At 37.7% G+C, this 26,622-nt stretch overlaps 1 protein-coding gene across 1 annotated transcript in view; it reads left to right on the top strand.

The window, feature by feature from the left end:
- The window catches only part of pdlim4 (PDZ and LIM domain 4), a 65,272-nt gene that overhangs the window by 2,393 nt on the left and 36,257 nt on the right, over positions 1 to 26,622 (top strand). The window contains exon 2 of the mRNA XM_052104213.1: positions 10,215 to 10,366. Within this exon, the coding sequence (XP_051960173.1) occupies positions 10,215 to 10,366 (152 nt within the window). The remainder of the gene's footprint in view (positions 1 to 10,214; positions 10,367 to 26,622) is intronic.

Below are 26,622 nucleotides of genomic sequence, written 5' to 3'. Positions count from 1 at the left end.
AGCTTTGCAGAAAATCCGCTGTAACGTCTGTAACATCTCAAAACATGAATAATCAACACTCCTGGAATAATAATAAACAACTGATTTAAAATTTCACAACTTAGTCCTGCTGTCCACATATGTGGACATTCATTTTTAGGAAAACTATTTGCTGTAGAATAGTTTTTAGGTTTTTTTTTATGTGTTTTTGGTGCTACTAGTTAAAAATCAAAAAAGTAAATGTAAAATGCACACAGCAGTCATGTGGAGGTCTCTTCACACAGAGCTTTTACATGAACAAATTGACCACAGTCTTAAGCGCCAAGAAGGTCAAAAAACATCAGAATAGGACAATAAAAGTAGCCCATACAACGAGTGTGACATATTCAGAGTCTTCAGAAGCCAAAAGATAGCTTTGTGTGAGGAACAGATTGAAATTAAAGTGCCCTCTGACAAAGTTTTCAAATCAAATATGGCACAAGTTGGGCGGCAATGACATCAGTTGTCATTGTGTTTTTACATCACTAAACATCATTGATGTAAATCTGGATGTGACACGTCTAAGAGCACTATATTTGATTTCAGAGACTATAGGCAAAGTGAAGATATTTTGAATAACAACATTAATTTTGGTCTGTTGTTGCTCACAACTCTATCATATGGTCAATATGGACTACTTTTTATGTGCTTTAATTTTATTTCTTTTTTTTTTGTCTTTTTTGGAGCTGAATGAAGATTCCTAAAAAATTCTAATTTTGTGTTCTATGGAAAAACAAAATAACAACAGTACAACATGAGGGTGAATAAATTATCAGAATTTAAATTTTGGGGTAAACTATTCTTTAAAATTAAGAAACAGGGCTTTATCTGTGGTGTTTCTGAAACAAATGGTCATGGATGTTTAGTCTGCACCATTCCATCTGGCACCATAGATCGAGTTTCCTCAGTGAATGCAGAGATTACTGGGTCAACCCAAGATGCAATTTTAGTAATAGACAGCTTGCTGGTAACTATGGAGACTTTGGATATGTTCCAAAACCTAGTGAGCTATCTGCAAGGGCAGCATATTTTTTAAAGTCATATTGAAAATATTGCCTTTTTATACTGCCTTCTAACCTCGTTTTGGCCAAATTGAAGGCAGTATCACATGTATCCTTCACGGAGAAAGCAAAACCACACGGAAAAAAAGCAGTAAAAATGTACTTCATGTGGTAACATCTAAATTAACTGGTTTGATTCAAGTGAAAAAATAAATTTAGTACTGAATTAAACTGAGCACATTAAGTTACACCAACACAGCTCATTTTGAGGGTTAGAGCAGGTTAAAATAATTTCTTATTGTAACAATTGTAGGGTACCACTTTTTACAGTGTAAAATGCGACAAGTTTCATGAAGATAAAAATCTGCGAAGGGAGAGACGTTTTAAATATAATTGATTATATTCTGAATTTTGTCAATATATATTGTTTTAAAAAGATTATATTTCACCCAATGTATTCTATGTTTGTTAGCAGGGTTTTATGAATTAGACAAAACATATTGTAATTATTTTGAAAAATATTACGATTTTAACTGCGATGATAAACAAAAAACTAAAAAGAGATTAATTTGACCATAATTTAGTAATGACCAGCACTAAGCACAGCACTATGCCATAAGTCATACATGCAAAGTCAGTGGGCGTGGCTAGGAAGTTTTGGTATTTTCGTGCAAGCATACGCTAAGTCTAGGTGCAAGTGGGTTTGGTGAAACTGAGCTAATGAGCTGGGTCAAGTGCAATTTAATTCTGAGGTTCTTCTCCGGCACCATCTGCATCCTATTATATAGTCCATTCCCTGTCAAGCACCAGTGATATAAACAAAGACAGCACATTCATAACAAGTTGGTTGTTACGTTCCTGTGTTTGTCTGCCCTATGTTCTCTGTTTCTCTAATCACATTTATGTCACGTTTCCTTGTTGTCCGCTCCGTGTTTTCCATTTCACCCGTCACCGATCCCTTTCCATGTCACGTTTTCCCTGTTGTCCGCCCTGAGTCTCACTGTCCGTGTGTGAAACTGCACTTCCCACAATTCCCGGATCACGCTCCCAGCCCTGATCACTGTGTTATTGTCCGCAGCTGTCTGTTATTTTGTCATTACCTTGTCTGTTAATTTAAACCACGCTTTCTCCCCGTCCCTTTGTCAATCGTTATCGTTTCATGTTCGTGCTTTTGCCCGTGAGTGCTTCATCCGTGTTTGTGTTGCCTTCTTCTCTCGAGTTCGTTTTAGTTAACCCTGCCCTTCGTGGATGTTTGTCAACCTGTGTTCACTCGTGCGTTATTTTGTGTTTGAGTTTTCTTTTCCCATTGTGGACTTTTCATTTGTTCCCGTGTTTGTGTTTCAGTTATTAATAAACCGCATTTAGATCCGAATTCCCTGTCTGGCCTCCTGATTTCTCCACAATCATTACATTGGTAGTGTAAATGGACTGTATAAAATGAATTAGGAAAATAGAATTATGGACTTTTTTGTGTGTTAACTGCGTCCTTGTTCAATGACAGCCATATTTCTATAACTTTTGGATGCATGGAAAAGGTGGTTCTCATCAGGATTTGGATTTACACTCCGTTAAATTATAGAAAATGTAAGTATTATTAATAATTTTAATCTACTGACACACAAATCATAACTAGTATTAACAGTGACTGTATCCAAATGCACTGCAATTCTACCGGTCGATTTTGAAAAATGTAATTAATTTATTGAAACACAAAACAATTTAACCAAAAAAAATTTTTTTTATTAAAATGACACTTCAAACAAAACAAAAATATAATCAAAATAATGTGGTTAAAAAAAAAACTAAGAAAAACATACCAAATTAAAACATTTTACTCTTTCGATATATTTCTGCCGGCCCCTTTGCAGTTACTTAAAAATCATTCTACGAAAACAGGTGGAAATATACCAATGCAAATTATATTATAAATACAATTGTAAATGTAAACATAATAATAATAATTGAAAAATAAACTATGACCAAAAGATAGTTTAACACAAATCTCAAATATTTGTAAAAACAACAACAACAAAAAAAAAGGCTCAAACAGCAAGCGGCAGGGACATAATTTGATGTTCCACTATATTTATGAACTTCATTACAACCTACTGGTGGAATCTCCAAACTGCAAATGCATGATCTGACTTTAGACTTTGCGCTGAAAACAGACGTCTTAGCGCAATGACCTATTTCTCAGGAAAATTGCTAATTGCGCTTTTTGCAACTCCATTACAATACAAGACACCCCGCGTTTGCGTGCATACACCCACAGATAGCACAAACACTCCCACCCACGCCCACTTGCACTTTGCGCTGGCACACAAATTGCACTTAGAATTAGCGCTCTCACCAAAATTGGATAAGACGATGCGTACGATCGTAGCGCGTAGCGCTGCGCTTTGCGCACTCACAAAAATAGAGCCCTTTGGCTACTCTTTAAGGGTTCATACTTGAGTCCTCTTTAAAAATGAACCAAACTCAGACCTTTTTCACTTCTTCCACAAACAAAGAAAATGAATAAATAAATAAATAAATAAAACAGTGGAGCACTGTTCATATACTTCGTGATAGGGTCTCAGCCCACTATTCGTCATCATTATTTTCTGGATACCAGTCAACTTTAAAATTATATAATTGTATTTTGTAATATAATATTTATTATTATAATTATTATTGTACAATATATGTAATATATTTCTGCTATAAGATCTTAACTTGCACATGGCATTGCTATGCAGTCCAGTCAAATCAAAGAGTTTAAAAACTGTCAAGCTTTTATTTTGGCGGACAACAGCATGAAGATTTTGTTTGTTGCTAAGTTCACATTCACAACAGCTATATAATGTGCTCCTCATTTGTCCACAAATAGACGATGCCCAGTGTATGACATACATCACTGTATACGATGTTTACGTGCATGATCTCATGCCAAGTATTCTTAATAAGCCGAACATGTGTGGTAATGTAAACACCTTAAACCATTTTCCTTCATCATGGTATGATCATAAACGTTTTAAGCATAAACTGATCAACACAGGTAGATTTTTGCATATTAACACCGTTACTGTTGTTTTTACTGGCTTATCCAATGTGCATATGCGATGTGCACTTGAGTGTTTATGATTTGACATCAAAAGGAAAGATCAATCCAATGATTTTTGTGTTGTCAGATGTTTTGAATAAGCTGATTTTTGGTATTTATCAGTGCATTGATGTTCATGTAAAACATGCTCAGTGTTTCTCAATTCTTAAATCATACACATTTTGGATGTCTCCTTAATCTAAGACCCTGTTTACACCAACCCTAAATACAGGTCTAAATGGGGTCTAAAGTGTTTTATGATCGGATCAGAAAAACCACATACGAATGTGGTCAAAAACACATGCAACCACATCACATTTGACATGTAAATGCTAATCATCCTGAATGCATTCCAGACAGCAGTGAAGCACCACCTCTCAGCTGTCAATCAACTACTGCGCCAAAACAAGGTTTTCAACTTTGCCAGCTTTAAAAGGAAATAACCATCTGATTGGAAAATTCGAAAAAGTGAATACATACACAAGCACGAGAACTTCACGGATCTTCTTCAGTGTGTCTGATATCAGCATGCAGCGAGACAGATGAGAAGCACAAACATCTTAAGCTCAGGTTAATACAAGAAATTCCAGTAACTAATAATTCTGCTTGAAATGTTGCACAGTTTTTTCGGCACATTCTTTGTCTTTTCTGACTTTGTTAGATTTTAATATCATGCAGAAAACTGTAACACAGTGATTGATGCATGTCGTCGTGAAATCAGATTTTCTCCCCTCCAAATCTGAACACAAGTGGTCATAGGAGACACATTTAGCGACCAGGTGTAAACAGCGACGTCTCTCTCCTGACCACATGTGATTGGATCACCTGAAACGCATCATAGTACCAGGTGTAAACATGGTCTAACACTCCTGATTCTACTGATTTGCTAATTGGTAGAGTGCTCCATGGTCTGAATTTATTGTGTCAAATAAGGTAGACATCCAAAATGTGCAGATTGAGGATTGAGAAACACTAGTGTACGGTTTGCTGCCTATGTAGAGCTTTCCAAATCAGTCACTTATGAAGTTCCATTTGAGTTTGGTTGTTGCCTATGTAGGCAGTAGACAGCAAGAAAGCTCATTAGGTTTGGAACAGAGCCATTGTGTACTAGTGATAAAACTCGGAAGTCATGCTTATTAATTATGTTGTACTACATCTTCAGGCTTTTATAATTAATAGGCATAATTGATAAAGATTTAAGGGTCTTCACAACTTTGGATCATTGTGCCTGAGCTATTAGCATAAACATTTGGTGTTTTCCTGTTGAATATGACACTGACCAGGTAAATGCTTGTTAAATCATTGCCAAATGCAATAGTTAACAAACTGTCAGTGGTTGTCTAGACTGACAAATGTTGTCATTCATTGACAGGAACTCACAGCCCCATAACATCCAGAGGCTAGAATGAAGCAATACTTTCACTACTTCTTGCCAAGAATATCGTCTTTACTAAGAAAAATATGACAGTTGAGAAATTTGTAATTGAGAAGATTTTAATCTCTGAACCAGTTCAGCATATGTGATCTTTCATAAACTTATTTACCCTGTTGATCTTCAATAACTGGCTGGCTCCCTTGGGGATTTCATAGGGGTAATTTATCACATTCTGGTCTGTCCTCTTGTTATTGCTCTGTAAGGGCATTGCAGTCATTATAGAATGCTGAAATGCATTGCCCACAGTCCCTGGATTTGTAACACAGCCACATTCCAGAAAGCCACGTGAGGAACTTTATTCAAAATGAGATTAAGTAGCAGCTAGGAAATTTTGAAGCACAAGACTGTGTCACAAGAACTTGTGAATAATCATTTTATTTTCCTCCCCTAGTTTTTATCACACCATTTGTTTTAATTTTGTGAACTGCTTTTAAAATCGTGGTATTGTACCCTTACGAGACAGGGAGGGAATTTATTTTCTGAAATAATTTTGCATTCCATTGCATTGGGTTTTGCGTTCCCTTGCAATAAACTAACCATTGTTTTACTATAGTACTATTGTAGTATGACTGTAGTAACCATGGTTAATCTTGTGGTTACCATGGTTTTACTACAAATACCATGGATAAACTATGGTTACTGTAGTAAATCATGGTTAATTTTCATAAGGATTAATGATGGTTTTCAACAGTTACCATAGTTTAGCGATGGTAGTAGTGATATAGGATGGCATATGTCACTTTGATTGATGAGGGGTGTGGCCAGAAGTAGCTGACAGATGTTTATGGTTGATAACAATAACAATATAGTAGACCGGATGTCTGTTTGAGATATAACAATAGACCGGATGTTTTGATAGGATGTCTGTTTTGCATCTGATAAAGCTTGAGAGGATGTGTGTTTGTTGACCTCTGGTTTGGTCATTGGTTTGACCTTTGATGGTTGGTAGTGACTAATAAGCTTGTGTCGAATGGTTTAAAAGGTGAGTGGACAAGTCAGCACATTCAGAAAATATTCAGAAGGTTGGTGACCATGGCTGTTTCTGCGGTGCGAGTGCAAGTTCAATTACCTAAAGGGTTGGGTTTTGCCCCGAAGCGCAAGAATTAGCTGAATCTGTCCACTTCGAACATTGTGAAGCGTGAGTATTTTGCCGGATTCGAGTTTAATAAAAAGGTATGTAACGTCAAGGGAAGTTGATGATGTCTCGTTCGACAATCCGCCTTTGTTTTTAGTGGAAATAGATTGGTGTTATTTCTATACGCACATTTGGAAGAGTGTTAGCCGTCCGAGACACACCTCTGTCCATTATCATATGGAATGGCGTAACCCCAAATGTACGATTCAGAGTCGTCTGTGATTTTATGAACAAGAAGCTGGACGATCATGTCTTCACAGGCACTTCGTGGGTTAAAACAGAAGATTGTTATGACGATTCATCTTTCTCAGGAGACAGTGACACCAATTCCTGCGATACAGACTCTGAAGACAGATGATAAAAAATATGACCGTGTTCTTGACATGTCGTCTCAGTGTTGGTCAGGTTTGCGTGAGGTGTTAGAAACAAACTTTATTTTCGACTGGTGCGATGTAATGGTACTGAATGAGGTTTTTCCAATAATAGACCAAATGTTTTCAAAAAAGTCAAATGTAAAGAAAAAGAAATGTATGTGTTTAAGTGTGATGCTTGTATTTACCTTTTTCGACTGTACATAGCTATGGGGTTTCATAGGATCCCCACTGAAATAATGAAACGATATACAGAATACTGCTCATATTTTAAGCCTGACGAGTAAACCTCACCTCTCTCCTCATCATTCTGTCTACACTGGCAAGTTTTAATGTTTTCCCTAGATGTTTATCCCAACCATGGATTTTTCTTGGCCAGAACTAACTTGATTATACTTAGATGAATGTCTAAACCTATATCATAACCTGACAAGACCTCCAGTGAGGTCAGGTCACATAATTTGTCCTCAGTGACTTGTAATTTTCTCAGCAGGGTTAACCATGATAAAACAACATGTGTGCTACAGTTAGAATAAGCAGCCATGCAAATTGTTATAAGGCTTGTTAAATGGGAGGCATTAACCTTATTTACAGGCAAAGAGCTTCTGTTTTCTAAATATTGGGGGTTTTAATTGTGTGCTTGTCTAATTAAAGGCTGTTTGATGAAGTAGTGAAGTAAATGAGTCATGTAGTTAATGACTCCGAGGTGGGCTATGTAAAGACAATTACTCTTAGTGGCCATACTCATTTCAGGCTAGCCACAGACAGTACATCATTGTGTACCTTATTTACGAATTAAAAACTTTTCTTTCCTTTTATTTTTTTATTAGCTTCCTGGCGGAAAGTTTAAACTGTTCTTTTGTGCAACCTTTAGAGCTCTCTGAATACTTAAAGGTGCATAGGGACATTAAAAATGTTAAAGTTAATCAACTCAGAATGCTCCAAAACACATCTGTCTTCTTAACAGTTTGATCCCTGTTTGGATGGTATAGCCAAATCATTCATTCAACCTCAGTTTTTTGGGATCTAAAATCCCAGTAGTGCTGGCAGGATGTGTGCTAAGAGTGTGTTTGAGGATATCATTGACATATAATTGTTGTCATGTGTGGAGAACATGAGTTGCAGAAGGTCAACACCTCTGCTGGAGATCATCTCTTACAGCCTCCACACAGTCAGAAAACATCAGTGTTGAAGATTTACAGAGCCAGCCCTGCTTTCTGTTAGACACATGTCTCAGATGAATGTCTAACAGTTGCAACTGTTTCAAACAACATTTTAGAGAATCAAAATGTTTTATTTTTTAAGGAATTAAGTCATTTTCACTGTATTTCATAGAACAAAGTGCTGTTCTATGTTGGCTGAACGTTATGAAACCTGCCCAGAAAATGTCTGGCTTATATTTGACCTCAAAATTAAAAGAAAGTAGCCTAAAAAGACATTATATTGTGCATAAATTAATTGATGCCTTTATTTTCATGACAACTGAGCATCCTCCCCCAATTGTCAGATAAAAAATGATTCAAATTCAATTGTATGAATTTATAAATACAAATATTAATTATTCCAATGTGTTGTTAAGTACAATTGTATGTATACATTATGGTAGTATTTATTGTTCTGAAATAAACAATTGGTCCCTATTTTAAGTCATATGTCTGAAGCACATCATAATGCAATATGTCATATGCACAAAGTCTATAGGTATGGCCAAGAAGTTTTTATATTTTCGTGCAAGCATGCACTAAGTCTAGGCATAAATGGGTTATTCTCTGGTTATTGCACCATATGCATCCTAATATATATTCCATTCCCTGTCAAACAATTTCGATATAAATGAAGACAGTCTATTCAAAATAATTTGGTATTGTAAATGGACTGTATGCAATGAAATAAAAGAACAGAAATTTTGGACCATATCTGTCTTACATTCTTTCACGCAATAAATACATCCTTGCTGTGAACTCTCTCACATGTTGTCTCACATGTTCCATTGTTCCTGCCTTGAGGAACCCCCTGCTCTGTGACTGGCTATTTCTCAGGGAAATAGCCAATTGCACTTTGCGCCACTTTATTAACATACAATACACCCACAGTTTGCGAGCATACACCCACAGTTAGTGCAAGCACTGCCACCTGTACCTGCTTGCACTTTGCGCTGGCTCAGAAATTTAGCTTAGAATTAGCGCTCACCAAAAATTGGATAAGACAGAGCACATGGTCTTTGCGTGTAGTGTGGTCATGAATATAATGCTCAGAATAACTTTCTTTCGTTTGTGGAATATAAAAGGGACTTACAGCCTCAGTCACCATTCACTTTTATTGGATCTTTTTTCCTTACAATAAAAGGTTATGATGACCGAGGCTACAATGCAAAAGAAAGAAATAATTGTCCTTCATATAGCCGCAAGCAGCAGTTATCGGGTTCCAAACAGTTTGGAAAAGTGGAGAAAATGTCCAAAGTTGCCAAAAAATTCTAAAAAAAAACCCAGATCTGTCAGGGGTGAAGTAATTTCATTACTAAGTATTCTAGTGACTTTGTAGGGATCTACAAACTCCTACTAGACCTACTTTACAAAGTTCTCCTAGACCACTGGTACAAATCGTATGAAATTGTGGATGTATCATCTAGAGACCCTCATGACCAAAATGTATCAAAATAATTTTAAATTCAACAAATTGTTTAGAAGATATTTGCCAATAATTCACTTATCAAAACTTTTTTTTGGACAAACTTGATTTTTTTCTTATCTGCTTCCTTTGATGTCACAGTGAAGGGTTTGGGACTGTTAGCGCTCTGGTGTTTCCATCAGCCAATCAGTGAGTGCGTTTACATGCACACCAATATGCTGTTAACTACCAAAAATTAGCATACTAAAAAAATCAGACTATGTAAGAAAAGGGCAGGTGTCAATTCGTGTAATTCCGGTGGTCATGCGCCAGCTAAGCAATTGCCACTGAGATGAATGTGAATACTAACAGTTTCTCCTGGAATAATAGACCTCCTTGGGTGTCTCACCTGGAGTAGTCACCACATTAATCAGTAAACTGAGTGATTGTTCATGTGTTATTGATCTAGCATTCAGTCTGTAATGGCACCCGTGGCTCCAGGCACCGCAGTGTTTGGCTTGGGTGTGGTGCTTATTTAACTGTTCTTCTGTTTGGCTTTTGTCAGATAACACCTGCAAGTAAAGCAGCACTGAGCGACCTGTGCCCGGGAGACACCATCCTGGCCATCAATGGAGATAGCACAGAGAGCATGACACACATGGAGGCCCAGAACCGCATCAAAGCCTGCACAGATCAGCTTGTTCTGGTTATCAGCAGGTAATGCCCAATGGCCTTTAAATCTGCCTCACTGTAACTGTGAATTAAGTGTCCAAAAGAGTCCAAATATTTTTTGTTACACCTTTAGTGTTCCACAGAAGAAAGATCTGGTTTGGACCAACATGTGAGTGTAAATGACAGAATTTTCATTTTTGGGTGAACGTTTAAGCTGTCAGCACTCCTGGTTATGCTATAGAAAGGACAATATGATAACAGGCAGGATCCTTCTCACACAAACAAAATTCATTTCAGTGTGAGATTCACTGAGAGGCATCATATGCTACGTCTTACCATATTTGGTATGTGTTCTCTGAGCGAGCTGCTCTTGTTACTTGGAAAAGCCCTGACCTCTTGGTAGAACTGCTCATATATCAGCTTTGGACACTTAGTGGTACTTTCACACAGAGGTAGTAAATTTATTTAAGGATACCCTGGGTTGTGTTTACTGAGCGCTCAACTGGGAACTTATTTCCCTCTACAATTGATCACATCACAAAAACGTACTTTACTTCAGTAAATCCACATTCATTTACACTAGAGAATCAGAATCACAATGAGTTTTATTGCCAAGTATGCCTACACATACAAGATCTTGTCTTGGTGACAGAAGCTTCCAGTGCACAAACAATACAACAACAAGACAGAGATAATAAACAAAATGTAATAAAAAATAAAAAGTGAATAGAAAATATATGTATATTTAGAAATACACAATAAGACTAATATATATATATACAAATACAAATCTGTTATATACAGATGCAAGGGAATGTAATGGCAGAAGAGGTTGGATATGTTGGATGAATATAAATAGACTAAGCTGTGAATTACACATAATTTTTCTCAATGGGGCAGTTTTAACTGTTCATGAGATGGATAGCCTGAGGGGGAAAAACTGTTCCTGTGCCTGACGGTTCTGGTGCTCAGTGCTCTGTAACACCGTCCAGAAGGCAACAGTTCAAAAAGGAAGTGGGCTGGCTGAGTGGGGTCCAGAGTGATTTTCCAGCCCTTTTCCTCACTCTGGAAGTGTATAGTTCTTGAAGGGAGGTAGATACTTGCTTGAACCATCAGATCCTGACAGAGGTGATGACGGCAGGGGAGCGGAGCTTACCCCATATAGAAAAAGAACCTCATTTAACCTATTCCCCCATAAGACAATATAAAACCAAGTAATTAGACTAAGGACAACACCCAGGTCTTCAGAAGGTGAGGGACAAATCTGAAAGAAGAAGAAATATCAATGAATGACGCAAACATAAGCCTGTATATGACTGTGTGACATGCTACTATTGTTTTTTTTTATTTATTTTTAAGCCTAAATCTACGGAGCCCTTTTGAAGATATGGAGAGAATTTGTTTTCTGAAATAGTATGATAATATGTTTTGTGTAGTGCTGGGTTTTGAAACAGATTTGATTCAGATTCACAGCTCTCGATACGATTAAATTCAATTCGGATCTTTATTAGATTCGATTTTATATAGATTCATTTGGGTTCATTTCTATGACAATGTCCATTTTGCTTACATACAGTGGCAAGAAAAATTATGTGAACCCTTTGGAATTAGCTGGTTTTCTGTATTAATTTGTCATGTGATCTCATCTTCATCAAAGTCACAAGTATAGAAAAACACAATGTGCTTGAGCTAACAACAAACAAACTGAACACATCCCATTAAACATTCACAGTGCTGTGGAAAAAGTAAGTGAACCCCTAGTCTAAAGATGTCAACAAAAGCTAATTAGATTCAGGTGTTGGCAAACCTGGCATCCAATTAATGAAACGAGATTGGAGGTTTGAGTTAGAGCTACTTTGACTTATAAAAAGCACTCAAAAAAGAGATTTCAGAAGACCTACGATCAAGAATTGTTGCTTTGCTTAAAGCTGGACAGGGTTAAAAAGAGCTGAGATATTCATCTTTCCATAGTTAGATACATTTTCTATAAATGGAGATGATTTAGTACTCTTGCTACTCTCCATAGAAGTGGCCGTCCAGCCAAGATGACTCACAAGGGCACACCACAGAATACTCAATGAGGTAAAACACTAGAGTGCCAGCTAAAGACTTGTAAGAATCATTGGAACTGGTTAACATCTCTGTTTTGAGTCTACTATACTGAGAACGTTAAACAGGCATTGTGTCCATGGCAGGACACCCACATGCCGCTGCTTTCCAACAAAACCATTTTTATCAGAAAAGATTCCAATTAGCCCCATCCTATGGTTCAGCGCTCAGATACTTTCTTGAACTACCAGAGGTGATGATGGCAGGGGAGTGGAGCTTACCCCTGCCTAGGACAGGACCTAAACTGGTGATGATGGGGTGGAGGGGTGAAAACAATGGAAGTATGCAAACAATAGAGACAGGTGGAGGCTAATAAAGCAGAGGCTGTATTTTGATTGAATGAGAAGCCTGATTAAATGAAAGCATAATGATCCAGAGTATTTCTGCTAGAACTACCGCTAACGTTCCATTTTTCCTAAGATGGCCGCCTTGGTGTGGAGCTATCCAGTTCTTTTTCTCTTTTTGTATGATTGTTTTTGTATGATCCTGTGTTTAGTCATTTATTTCCAATCAGTTTTACTAGAGACGAGTTGCTGAATATTCTGCAACACACGCCAGACAATCTTTTACCAGTTTTTGATTATTTAGACGTTCTGATGGACATTTTTGTCAGAGGAACAGCGGTGCCTTACAGGCGCCCTGTTAGCCTTTCTACCCACTGCGGGAATTTTCCTAGTGTATTCTTGTTGTGTTTGTATTCCTCCACACGTGTGTGTGAGCACAGCGCTGCTATAGCTTGCTGATCACATCACAGACAAGGAGCAACAATACCCAGACTCACTTATTATTATTCTTGGACATTTTAACAAGTAAAATCTCACACTTGAACTGCCCAAATACAGACAACACATTACACGCCCCACCAGAGACAGAAATACACTGAATCATTGCTACAAAACAATAAAGGATGCATATTGCTCTGTCCCTCGATCAGCTTTGGGTCTCCCTGATCACTCTCTGGTTCATCGTCTTCTGATCTACTGGCAGAAACTAAAATCAGATAAACCTGTAGTAAAGACTATAAAGAGATGGACCAATGAAGCAGAGCTGGAACTACAAGCCTGTTTTGACTGCACTGATTGGAGTGTTTTTGAGGCTGCAGCCACAGACCTGGACAAGCTCACATATACTGTGACATTATATATCAGTTTTTGTGAGGATATGTATATTCTTACTAGGAATTATTTAACATACAACAGCGACAAATCATGGTTTACAGCAAAACTCAGGAAGCTTCATCAGCTCAAATAAAATGGTTACAGGAGTGAGGTAAAAAACTTGTACAATCAGTCCAAAAACAGACTGACAAAGGAGATTAGATTGGCTAAAAGAATCTAAATCTAAAAGCACACAAACGTTTACACCTCGTGCAACCACCCTCTTCCCCTCTCCTGTGGTGTGCCAGGTCTTCCGGAAACAGAAGACAAGGAAAACACAGGGCCCAGATGGAGTTTTACCCACTTGTCTAAAATCCTGGGCTGACCAGCTGGCTCCCATCTTCACACAGATCTTCAACAGATCACTGGAACATTGTGAAGTTCCCTGCTTAAAATGTTCCACAATTATCCCAGTCCCAATGAAACCCAAAATCATAGGACTTAATGACTACATTCCCGCTACTCTGATGTATATGGTCATGATGTAATTTGAGTGACTGGTGTTGGCTCACCTGAAGGACATCACTAAACCCTTCCTGGATCCCGTGCAGTTTCGAGCAAACAGATCTGTGGATGATGCTTCAATATGGGGCTGCATTACATACTTCAACATCTAGACAACCAGAGACTTATGGAAGGAGACTATTTGTTGACTTCAGTTTGGATTTTAACACCATCAACTCCACTTTCCTATGGACTAAATTAACACATTTCTCTGTTCCTGGCTCTATCTTTCAGTGGATCACCAGTTTTCTAACAGACAGGCAGCAGCTAATGAGAATGGGAAATTCACCTTCAGAACATGTACAATCAGCACTGGTGCCCCACAGGAATGTGTGCTCTCCCCACTACCCTTCTCCCTACACACAAATGACTGCACTGCCAAGGACCCTCTGTCAAGCTCCAAAAGTTTATAGATGACACTAAAGTCATCAGCCACATCCAAGATGACAATGAGTCTGCATACAGAAGGGAAGTTGAACATCTGGTCATCTGGTGCATTCAAAACAACCTGGAGCTGAACACGCTCAAAACAGTGGAGATGATTGTGGACTTTAGGAGGAACACCCCAACATTAACCCCGCTCACCATTCTGAATGGCACTGTGGCAACAGTGGAGTCATTCAGGTTCCTGGGCACTACTATCTCACAGGACCTGAAGTAGGAGACCCACATAGATTCAATTTTGAAAAAGGCCCAACAGAGGGCAGTTTTACTTCCTTTGCCAGATGAAGAAGTTCAACCTACCACAGGCGCTGCTGATACAGTTCTACTCAACAGTCATTGAGTCTGTCCTATGCACTTCTATAACTGTCTGGTTTGGTTCAGGTACCAAGTCAGACATCAGAAGACTTCAAAAGATAGTTTGGAGTGCCGAGAGGATTATTGGCACTCCCCTACCCACCCTGCTAGAACATCCAAAGAAACGAAAAGGGATGGTAAAATCACTCTTGACCCCATTCACCCAGCATACTTCCTTTTTGAACTGTTGCCATCTGGCCGGTGCTTCAGAGCACTGAGCACCAGAACAGCCAGGCACAGGAACAGTTTTTCCATCAGGCCATCCACCTCATGTTAAAACTGCCCCCAAATACATTCCTTTTGTTAATACAACCATGTGCAATATTCAGTCCATCCATTCCTACTACAGTGAGGGAAAAAAGTATTTGATCCCCTGCTGATTTTGTACGTTTGCCCACTGACAATCAAAGGATCAGTCTGTAATTTTAATGGTAGGTTAATCTGAACAGTGAGAGACAGAATAACAACAAAAAAAATCCTGAAAAACGCATGTCAAAAATATTATAAATTGAATTGCATTTTAATGAGGGAAATAAGTATTCGACCCCCTCTCAATCAGAGATTTCTGGCTCCCAGGTGTCTTTTATACAGGTAACGAGCTGAGATTAGGAGCACACTCTTAAAGGGAGTGCTCATAATCTCAGTTTGTTACCTGTATAAAAGACCTGTTCACAGAAGCAATCAATCAATCAGATTCCAAACTCTCCACCATGGCCAAGACCAAAGAGCTGTCCAAGGATGTCAGGGACAAGATTGTAGATCAACACAAAGACAAAGTAAAAAATATTAATTTTACAAATTATAGTTTATCATTAGTTTCTCATCAAATTGGTAACATTTGAGCTTTTGAATGTTCAAATTCAGTCTGTTCCATCAATTAATATCTTAAAATTGCATATTTGTTTTAGTTTTTTTACAAGTATGTTTATATTTTATGGGAATACAAAATACAAATAAAATTCTATTTTTGCAGTGTAAGTGGGTTTTCATGGTTTTGCTCTAGGCTATCATTGTTAGGGTGTTCTGGGTGATTGCTAGATCGTTGATGCTTACTGCCCCAATTCAAAAGAGCCCACCTTTAAATGATTCCTCTTTAAGTATAAGTCTAATATAAGTAATCCCCCATTTTATCATCTACCAGGCAAAAATCATCCAATTACATTATACAGGACGGGTTATGCACCAAAGTTGAATTCTTATGGTTACAGATTTGTTCAAATCGTAATATTGATGCTTGCCTCGGCAAACACCGCAAATTATCAATGGTCTAGCTCGTCTGTGCCATTTTAAAATTGGACCAAATTGTTATAGAGAGAACTTTGCACCACAATGCAGTTTGTATTTCATATTGTATTGATATTTATTTTTTATTGTCTGCTATTATACCTCTGCTGGTTAGACCAATCAGATTCTATACTACAAGACTGTTTTGATCACGTGGACTGGGATATGTTCCGGTCAGCCTCTGATGACGACATAGAGGCCTATGCTGATAACATAACATTTTTCATCTGGAAGTGCATAGATGACGTAGTGCTGACCAAAATTATACGTATCTATCCTAACCGGAAACCATGGATTAATAGCGATGTTCATGCAGCACTTAATGCGCGGACCTCCGCTATTAATTCCGGGAATGCGGAGGAGCATAAACAAGCCAGTTATGCCCTCCGCAAAACTATCAGAGCAGCCAAACGCCAGTACAGGGGCGAGATTGAAGGACAGTTCAACAACACCAGCACTAGAAGCATGTGGCAGGGAATTAATATTATCACAGACTTCAAAGGGAATAAAAAGTCAGCCGAGAACACTGCTGCCTCTCTCCCGGATGAGCTAAATAATTGTTATGCTTTTTCCGAGGGAATAACACTGCCCTCGCAGAGAGAGCTCTCGTGGCCAAAGCTACAGAGATTAGTTCACTCTCCGTCACTGTAGCTTATATAACCTGGTCCTTCCGACGGGTGAATATCCGTAAAGCTGTGGGTCCAGACGGCATTCCGGGCAGTGTCATCAGAGCATACGCGAACCAACTGGCTGGTGTTTGCCCGTACCACAGTAATGAAAAATCACTTGCTTAAATGACTGGCATCCTGTTGCTCTGACCCCCATCATCAGCAAATGCTTTGAGAGACTAATTAGAGATTACATCTGCTCTGTGCTGCCTCCCTCACTGGACTCACTGCAGTTTGCATACCGCAACAACCGCTCCACTGATGTATTCATATTTATTTTTTATTGTCTGCTATTATACCTCTGCTGGTCAAACCAATCAGATTCTATACTATCCCATTGCATCTACACTACACACTGCTCACTCACACCTGGTAAAATGGAACACACATGTGAGAATGTGAGCATTCAACACCATAGTGCCCTCCAAGCTTGATGAGAAACTCCGGGCTCTGGGCTTAAACAGCTCACTGTGCAGCTGGATCCTGAACTTCCTGTCATGCAGACTCCATGTGGTTAGAATGGTCAGCAACATCTCCTCATCACTGACCCTCAACACTGGAGCCCCGCAGGGCTGTGTTCTCAGCCCACTCCTGTATTCCCTGTACACACATGACTGTGTGGCAACACATAGCTCCAATGCCATCATTAAGTTTGCTGACGATATGACGGTGGTAGGTCTGTTCACTGACAATGATGAAACAGCCTACAGAGAGGAGGTGCACACTCTGACACGCTGGTGTCAGGAGCACAACCTCTCCCTCAATGTCAGCAAGACTAAGGATCTTGTGGTGGACTTCAGGAGAAAAGACAGAGAACATAGCCCCATCACCATCAATGGAGCACCTGTGGAGAGAGTCAGCAGCTTCATGTTCCTCCTGTCCACATCACTGAGGAACTCACATGTTCCGTCCACAATTAGGCCGTTGTGAAGAAGGCTCACCTTGTGACCTCTTCTTCCTGAGACGTCTCAGGAAGTTCGGAACGAACCAACACATCTTCACACGGTTCTACACCAGCACTGTAGAGAGCATCCTGACTGGCTGCATCACCGCCTGGTACAGCAACAGCACCGCCCACAAACACAAAGCCCTACAAAGGGTGGTGCGAACTGCCAGACACATCATCGGAGTTGAGCTTCCCTCCCTCCAGGACATATATACCAGGCAGTGTGTGAAAAAAGCTTGAAGGATCATCAGAGACTCCAGCCACACGAGCCATGGGCTGCTCTCACTGCTACCATCAGGCAGACGGTATCGCAGCATCAGGACCCGCACTGGGGGGGGTCATTTTTTTTTGTACACAGTCTATTTATATTGTGTATACTGTATTTTGCATATTATTAGGTGTGTATTGTGTTGTGTAACAGATGTGTAAACTGTGTTATGTGTAAATCAGATGTTTATTGTAATTGTCATATAGCTACTGTATGTTGCTTGGAACTGCACCCAAGACTTTCACCCACTGTTGCACTTGCGTATATGGTTGAGTGACAATAAAGGGATTTGATAAGGCTAGGCACAAGTGGGTCTGGTGCAAGACGCAAATAGGCTGGGTCAGGTGCAATTTAATTTTGATGTTCTTCTCCGGCACCATCTGCGTCCAATTATACAACAAAAATATTGTCCAAAAAATCATACCAAATCCAAACATTTTACTCTCTCCAACTTCTTCTATCCCACTCCATTACAGTGACATAAAACTGGTGGAAAAAATACCAATACAAATGAGATCATAAATACAATGGCTTTGCGCACTCATGAAAATAAATTTTAACTCAAATTTGAAATCCAAATAATATCAGCGGAATTTAAAAATTCTGTTCAGTAACAATACTGAATATAAAAAATCTGACATGCAATCTCCATCGTGGATTCCCTAGCAGTTTCTACTGAAAACAACTATTTTTAGTTTTACGCAAGCATGAGAAAAACAGCATAGATCCTTTTTAGTGATTTTCACACTGTCACAGATTTGGTATAAAGTAGGAATGCACCAATGAATCGGCTGCAGATATTTATCGTCCAGTTATTGACCAAATTAAAAACATCGGCATATTGGTTATAAGCATAAAAACTGTGATATGAAACACGATGGTTTATTTATAAATACATAGTAGCTTACTTTGTAAAAACTCTGTGAATTAAAATGCACAATATTTAAATAATAATAGCCACAATATGTTGAAGGGTTGGCACTCCTAAGAACACGTAGTATTGATTTTTGCAGAAAAAAGGCCATAAATGTACATGACAGTTGTGAAAGTGGCACTTACTGTATCTATAGACTACATGATTGATTGAATTAAGATTGAAATTGCAATATGGCAATTTCTATTTTTCTTTATTTTTTCATATCAATCATCATGCTATCATATTTAGTAATTTTTTTTTATCTTTTTATCTTGTATGTATCATTTGTTCAACAGATCCAGTGTTCAATAGAAATGATTTATTGTTAGAACAGTGAAAAAGCTTTTGTATCTCTTTGTACATTAAGGTGAGTTGCAAAATATCAGTATCTGTATCATTATGTATCACCTATAGGTTTTGTTAAAAATGCAAAATTTCATATCAGTTCATCCCTAGTAAAAAGTTTTGCTGCCAATGTATTTTACCTTTTAAATCTGTGATGAGAGCAGCGCTGATGTTGTCGTAAGTAGTGGTGTAAAAACAGAAAAACTGTTCCAACTGGAAAACGCAGTTTTCATAGTAAATGTTCTTGTTTTATTACTCATTTTGGTGAACATTATCTGTTTGGAACAAGTGAATTCTACTGGCAGAAAGCAGTAATAACATCTTAACCTCAATGCAACCTTCACATGAACACTTTTTCAATGTACTAAATCAATCATTAATCTAATATTGTCTAACTGGCCATATTCAAAGATACTGCGGGCTGCCAGTTGCACAGGCCTGATTTACTGTTATTGATTTATGCCACAATATTTTTGCCTTATCCTTATTCAGCCATAAATTATAAGTCAAATGAATTGCTGTGCAGACATGTCAAACATGTTAGTAACCAGGCTATAAATAACTTGTTGTTTACAGACACATCTATGCTGGCAGTGTAGAACCAGAGCAGTCACCAGGGAAGCATATACTGAATCAGTATTTTCATACACATATTTCATCACTGAATGTTTGTAAGGAAAACAATTCAAGAATAGACCTTAACTTTTTATTCAGTCGAAGGTCTGACTATGTGAGACTCTCGCTATTACAAACAAACCTCATCTACAGGTATGCCAGCCAGATACATAACATAACATTTGTGACATATTTACATCAGCAGAATTCAGATGTTCAAAACTTCACAGAAAGTCATACGTTATAACACATGAATGCAAGATAGTTGGAACAAAAGGGTGCAAGCATTGGCCCGAGAGGGCAAGTGACAGTTTCATCAACTAACCCAAAACTCTCTTACACTGGCCCCAGGCCATCCTTATTGTTGAGGCCTGGGTCAAACTTTCAGCTCGGCTGCCCCATTTTCAGGGTCTGCAGTATGATTTCCCAGTGACGTAGTGTCAATAGCGCCTCTCAGTCTTTTATCTTTGGATGCACCATTCAATGACAGTCTCTACAACAAGATCCAACCCGATATCATGAGAAGTGTTGGCAAAATCGTATGAAATCATACAAGGATGTGCAATGTGGAAGTACGCGAAAGTTCCACGTGTAAGACATTTTGTACATGCTTATTAAATGTATGCCCTAAACAAACCCCATATATAAAACTAACCATAGAGCAGAGTCTGTAAGGATGATTTGAAGCATAAAGCGTATGTTTTGTATAACGGAGAGTTATTGTTTATTGAATATGATTTAGCCAATTCTGTACGATTTCTCTGCGAGAGTCTCATTCACTAATAATTATGTACAAGTTGTGTGCTTATGTTCTCACAAAACAGTTAAGCTGGATTCACAAAAATTGCATAGACACATAAATTTGTTCTTAGTCCTTTTTCCAACCTGTATCTCGGCAGTTTCCCGAAATGAACACTAGAGGTGCTACAACAACCACTTTTATTTACTCCGAGTAAAAGGGCAGATTAACAGTTACTTTTCGCTCTGTTCTTCACATAATGCTGTCTTATGACATCTGAACACTTTTACTATAGCGCATGACTTGTAAGGCGATACATTTTAACATTTGCAATACATAAACAACTTAATTTACAAGCTTGTTCGAGTGTGACCAAGTTGTACAGTAGCTGAACTGATGCAATACGAAGGATTGGGGTATGAGTCCTGAAGAGCACATGAGTCAACAGGTGAGCCTAAAGTGTCACAGAAGCAACACAACATGACGTGGTTGCTTCCGAAGTTTTTTATTTTATTTAACATTTGCTTTTGACACTATCGATTAGGTTTTAGGTATAGGGAAGGGAGGTAGGGTTTGTTGAATTAAAACTTGATAGAGCATTAACACTTAAACCTCATCTGTTTGGGAGAAAATGTTTACTTGCTATTAGCGCCAAACAGTGGACATTTCTCCTTGGAACTGCCACAATACGTGTAAGTAGCTACATCATTGAATTTAACAAAAATGTCACTACAGTCATTTAATTTTTATGATATCAGGATGATTTGTGTGGTTTCAGCTGGTTCTAAATTTTATCTTCATTTAGAGTCTATTTAAGTGTGAACTTATTGATGAATCATGATTTTTGTGTGAAAGCAGTTCCAAACATATGGTGAGTTATTGACATCAGTGTTTTGTTATCGGATGTTCCAGATATTTTTCCAGTACTCATCATGAAGGTCTTTTGGAACATGTCATACAAACTCGGCAGCATATGCTCAAACTCCTACGGCCACCATGAGGACCGACAACAGCTGCTGGGAATCGTTCTGTATATCCTCTCATTCTTCTTTAAGGAAAGCTGCAGTCTGGTAAAGGCAGAGAGTCCGAATGACAAAAATTTGTTTCCACCAGTCACGGAGCTGTCGGAAACAGCTTGCTGTGCCAGCAAGTTAAAACCGAGTGAGTCATAAGACTCAGGTCATGAAAGAGCAGGGAAGCGGAGAAAATAAAAAAGAGGAATTAAGGGAAAGAGAAAACGAGGACAAAGCTCTCAGTCCCAGCTCTGCTTAATGGACTATGACTCATGAATAAGGGATTTGTGTGTGGATTTGAAAGCTCACAGAAACAACGAGAGGGAAGACCTACATTTGCCATTTAATGTTCTTCCCTTGGTTGTAAAGGGAATATCAAAGGAATGGGGGAGCCGGTGGGGTGATGATGTCATTGATTTTGTCTGTGGAAGTTATTTGAGCACTCCTCCAGACAAATAACAGCCCATTAGTAATAGTCAAGTACCTCTTAGTGTCTGAAATAAAAAGCGATTAGTTTTGAAGTGATCAGTAATCTCTGTTTTGTTCATTTTGAACACACAACAACTGGAAATGAAAAGGGAATTTACTTTCTTTGTTTTTTTATGTTCTTTGTCTTATTGTGAACTATTAATCAAAGCATGTTATTCCAAAGAAAAAAATAGATTTTATTATCTTTCGAAATGTAATTATAATATATATATATATACAGGTATTTACAATATAATATATTTAACACATATACTGTATTATATATTGGAGGAGACATACACAACATAATATGCAAATAATCATCTTTTTTGCATTAGTGAAGTGCAAAAAAACTCACTGTACATGCAAGAACCTGCTTGGGAAATATGAGATTTCAAAAGCCCATTTGAACAGTTCATCACAGTGTTTTCTGGAAGTGTCTGTGCATTAGTCACCTACCTGAAAATGGAAATGAAAAAATAAAATAAAATAGCAAAGCCAAATTAAACCCTCAACTATTGCAACTGAATCATTCAATCAAAAATTCCTGACCAGAGAAAATGAATCATAGAGGCAGGAAAATTTTAGCAAAGGTGACCGACTGTGGTGATGATGAGATGATGGGGAGATGTGAAGCAGTTAGTTTTATGCTATTTCAAAATAGCATACTTCCATACTACTCATTTACTTTTCCTGCATTAGATAATGTGTACTGTATGCTGTGCAACATATACAAATCTTCAGTATTTTGTGGGTCACTGACAAATAAGCTTGTCCGAGATGACAAAAATTTGAAATCTTTTAAAAATTTAGTTTAAAACATATGTCAAGTTCGTAGAAAGAAACCTTTGTAATTTATGCATTGATTTCATAGATATTTTAAAAACATAACATTCTCTATACCAGTTATGGATTTTAAATGGTGTAACCATCAAGTAAAAGGTTTTTAATACTTCCTTGCCTACTTTCCTAATAAATAGGCTAAATATATGTTATAAATATATAACATTGATACTAGAGCTGTCAAAATTAACGTGTTAACGCATGCGATTAATTATAAAAGTTTAATGCGTTAAGTTTTCTTAATCGTGGTTAATGCATTTAATGTTAATATAGCATAAACCAGCATAAACCCTTGTTAGAAGGGTGGAATCTTTGTAATGTGTCTGTCCGGAGTCATTACACTGACACACTCACAACAAACACACACAACAGTGATTCAATGTCAGTTATAAAATGATGGAGAAAAGGTTGTCTTAAAACTATTTAATGTACACAACAAGCCCAGATGGAACTTGTGACAGAAATCAAGTATTTTACAGCGTAAGTCAGATGCAATTTAATACCACAGAAGCATTTAAAGTCCTTTCAACAAAACACATTCTGAGATTTTGTCTGAAAGCGCTTTTCATGTGGATTTCAAAGTGGCGCTCGATGCTGCTGTTGACGCCCTGACCTGAATCATGAACGCAGCTTCACGATTGCTGTAAAAAAGCAGATAGCCACAGTCTGCCGGCAGATTAATATTGTGGATGTTGAGAGTTTAAGAAATTTTAATTGTGCCTTCTGACCCGTCTGCCGGTAGGTCAGATTACTCAATTCTGTTTGATGGAATTTTGTTATCAAATTAAAATAACAATTTTGTGCACACATAAAAACATAATTTTAAGATTTACACATTTCATTTTCTTTACAAAGTTCCATCACATTTAAATATTTAATCTTTAATAACATAAAACAAAACAAAAACATTATTGAAGATTGAGTAATCGTCAATAAAATGTAATAAAAAAAAATTGTTTATTTGCTTTCTTAGTTTATTTAGTTAAACATTACACAATTCATTTTGATGGAATTTATTAATTAAATTGAAATTAAAAATATAATTCTGATGCATATTAAAAAAAAAAATCCAGTCAAAATTTGCACTTTTTTTGCAAAAAGTGCACCCCCGCTTCATGTCGGAAGGTTCTTCACCTCCACATCGTGCTTTTAAAATAATTTAATGCACACCTAGCCATGGATTATACCTTAAATACACACACACACACACACACAGTTTGCACATCCTCCACAATTAATCCTTTTCTATAACTATACCTTTTCAAGGTTTACAGGTATTCTGCATCTTCCTCCTTTTCCATCGTAATGGTGATTTGTTGGTGTTAACCACCTTGATATTTGACTTTTCACAGGGGTCTTTTAGCTCAAGGGGGCCTTTTACCCAAAATACCACACTTTCACTTATTTGACAGTTACTGAAAAATACAGAAAAATCGTTTGTCAGAAAATACAAGGTAATTTCATATCTTAATTGTGGAAATGTAAAAAATGATTACATGTGAAAATCAAATGACCTCTAAATAAACCTTTTCTCATTGCAAACAATGACCTTGTGTATCAGGAATATTTCACATGTTTTTGTTGATATTTAGTATTTTGAGAGAGAAATTTTGAAATGGTCTGTAGTCCTTTTTTACCCTACTATTTTTAAAGAACATTAATCAGTATTCAGTGTGTACTGCACAGCATTCAGTAGTCCTTTATTTATGCCACTCGATGATGGTACAAAAAACAAATCTTTTAAGAGGATGTCTTTCTTCGGTTATGTGTTTTTGTCTTTGTGTCTCATAGTGATGGTAGAAGACAGCGATTTTGAACATCTGTCCACGGCCTACAGTAATTATGCATCATATTCTGAATAGAAAATAGAACGACAGATCATGATGCAAAATGAGATGAAACAAGACAGAACATTGTGTCCTGACATTTGAATCATTTTTGCCCACTGCATCCGCCTCGCTCATTTTCCATTTCATTCCTCAACACACAGTACTTCAGTGAAACTGTCAAGGATGCGGCACAGAAAATGCAGCACAGAGAGTCAGAGAATTCATTAGACTGATTCAAACCGATAACTATTTGACAGATTCGTTAAAGAAAACCCGCTCATAAAAGTAATTCATTCATGATTCAAACTACACTGGTCGTGATATATGTTTTCTGTTGTGTGCAAGCAGCGAGGTCATTGCAGTAGAAAAACGTGTTGTCTATTTATTTGACTTTTTTCCACTTTGCTTCTGAATAAGAACCACTTGTCGGTTCTCAACCCTCATGACGAATGGAACGTTCCCAATTCTACCATTTACAAGCCTGCCGTCTGCTGAACGAGTCTCTTCATGTGAGTGGGTATCGTTTTAAAAGCTTTCAGTAATCAGTCACATCCAGATGGCCTTAAGTCACTTTGACATTCATATGTGAGTCATTGCCTCACCCCATTACATTAATGCCAACTCAGAAGAGGGAACATTCATGCCTTAGTGGTGAAGTTTCCATGAGAGGAGTGGCCACAGACTTTTCCTTTGTTGCTCAGAGCTGTGTATTGATGTGTGGGGGAAGGTGTGAGTGGCACATAGGCAGAGGGAAGAGGAAGATCATTGTCTTTGTTATTTACAGATGTTCTTTGGAGGCTTCTGTGACTTTCCATTTGGTCAAAAGGTGGCATGCCACTGACCTTTGTAGACATTTTAGATTCACCCACATAATGGCACATGTGAAAGCAATGTTTAATAAGATCTGAAAGACACAATCAGAACAAGTCCGGATTCAAGTTCAAGTATAAATGTAGTTTGATATCTCATAAGAAGAAACATTAAAGATCCCTAATTATTTCTAGGTCACTAAACAAACAAGCAAATTTGTCTGGGTTTGGCGAAATTGCGCACGTAAAGCGCTAATGGGTTATTATAAAGTTTTATTAAAAAGACAGCACATTCAGAAGAAGTTGGTAGTGTAAATGGACTGTATGCAATTAATGAAAATAATATAAATATGGACTTATGTTCCTTTGTGCATTAACTGCGTCCTTGTTCAATGTCAGGCATACTGTATTTCTAGTGATACTCTCCTTTTATATGCATGGAAAATCTGTGCATTTGAAACAATGACCTATTCCTCAGGAAAATAGCTAATTGCACCGACAGTTTGCGCACATACACCCACAGTAACTTGTGCTTTGCGCTGGCACGAGAATTGCACTTAGCCTTAGCGCTTTCACGAAAATTGGATAAGACGTAAAGCACAGTCGTTGAACGTAGTGCTGCTCTTTGTTTGCACATGAAAATAGAGCCCAATATGTTTCATTATACTTATATAGTTGTTTAGTTACATTATATTTTCACATTGATATTTTAGATCCCCTAACCCAACCCTATTCCTTAACATAACCCCTCAGAAATCTCTGCTGTTTGTTGTGTGGGTAGAACACAAGTGTAGTTTTTGGTGATTTATTTATACCTTTATTCTTTCAAGTCTTCATTAGATTGATTTCCAATTCAAATGTGACTTGGCTGATTTAGCTTTCTCGTTGCGTCTGTGGAACTCAACTGTGGAAAACATATCATGTACAATGTAAGATAGGTGAAACATGTTTTGCTTTACATCAGGTCAGTTGTGTTAAAGAACATCTGGA

This window comes from Xyrauchen texanus, chromosome 34, assembly GCF_025860055.1.
Source record: "Xyrauchen texanus isolate HMW12.3.18 chromosome 34, RBS_HiC_50CHRs, whole genome shotgun sequence".
Classification (NCBI taxonomy): Eukaryota; Metazoa; Chordata; class Actinopteri; order Cypriniformes; family Catostomidae; genus Xyrauchen; species Xyrauchen texanus.
The sequence above is the reverse complement of the archived record's forward strand: the minus strand, read 5'-3'. Positions and strand labels throughout refer to the sequence as shown.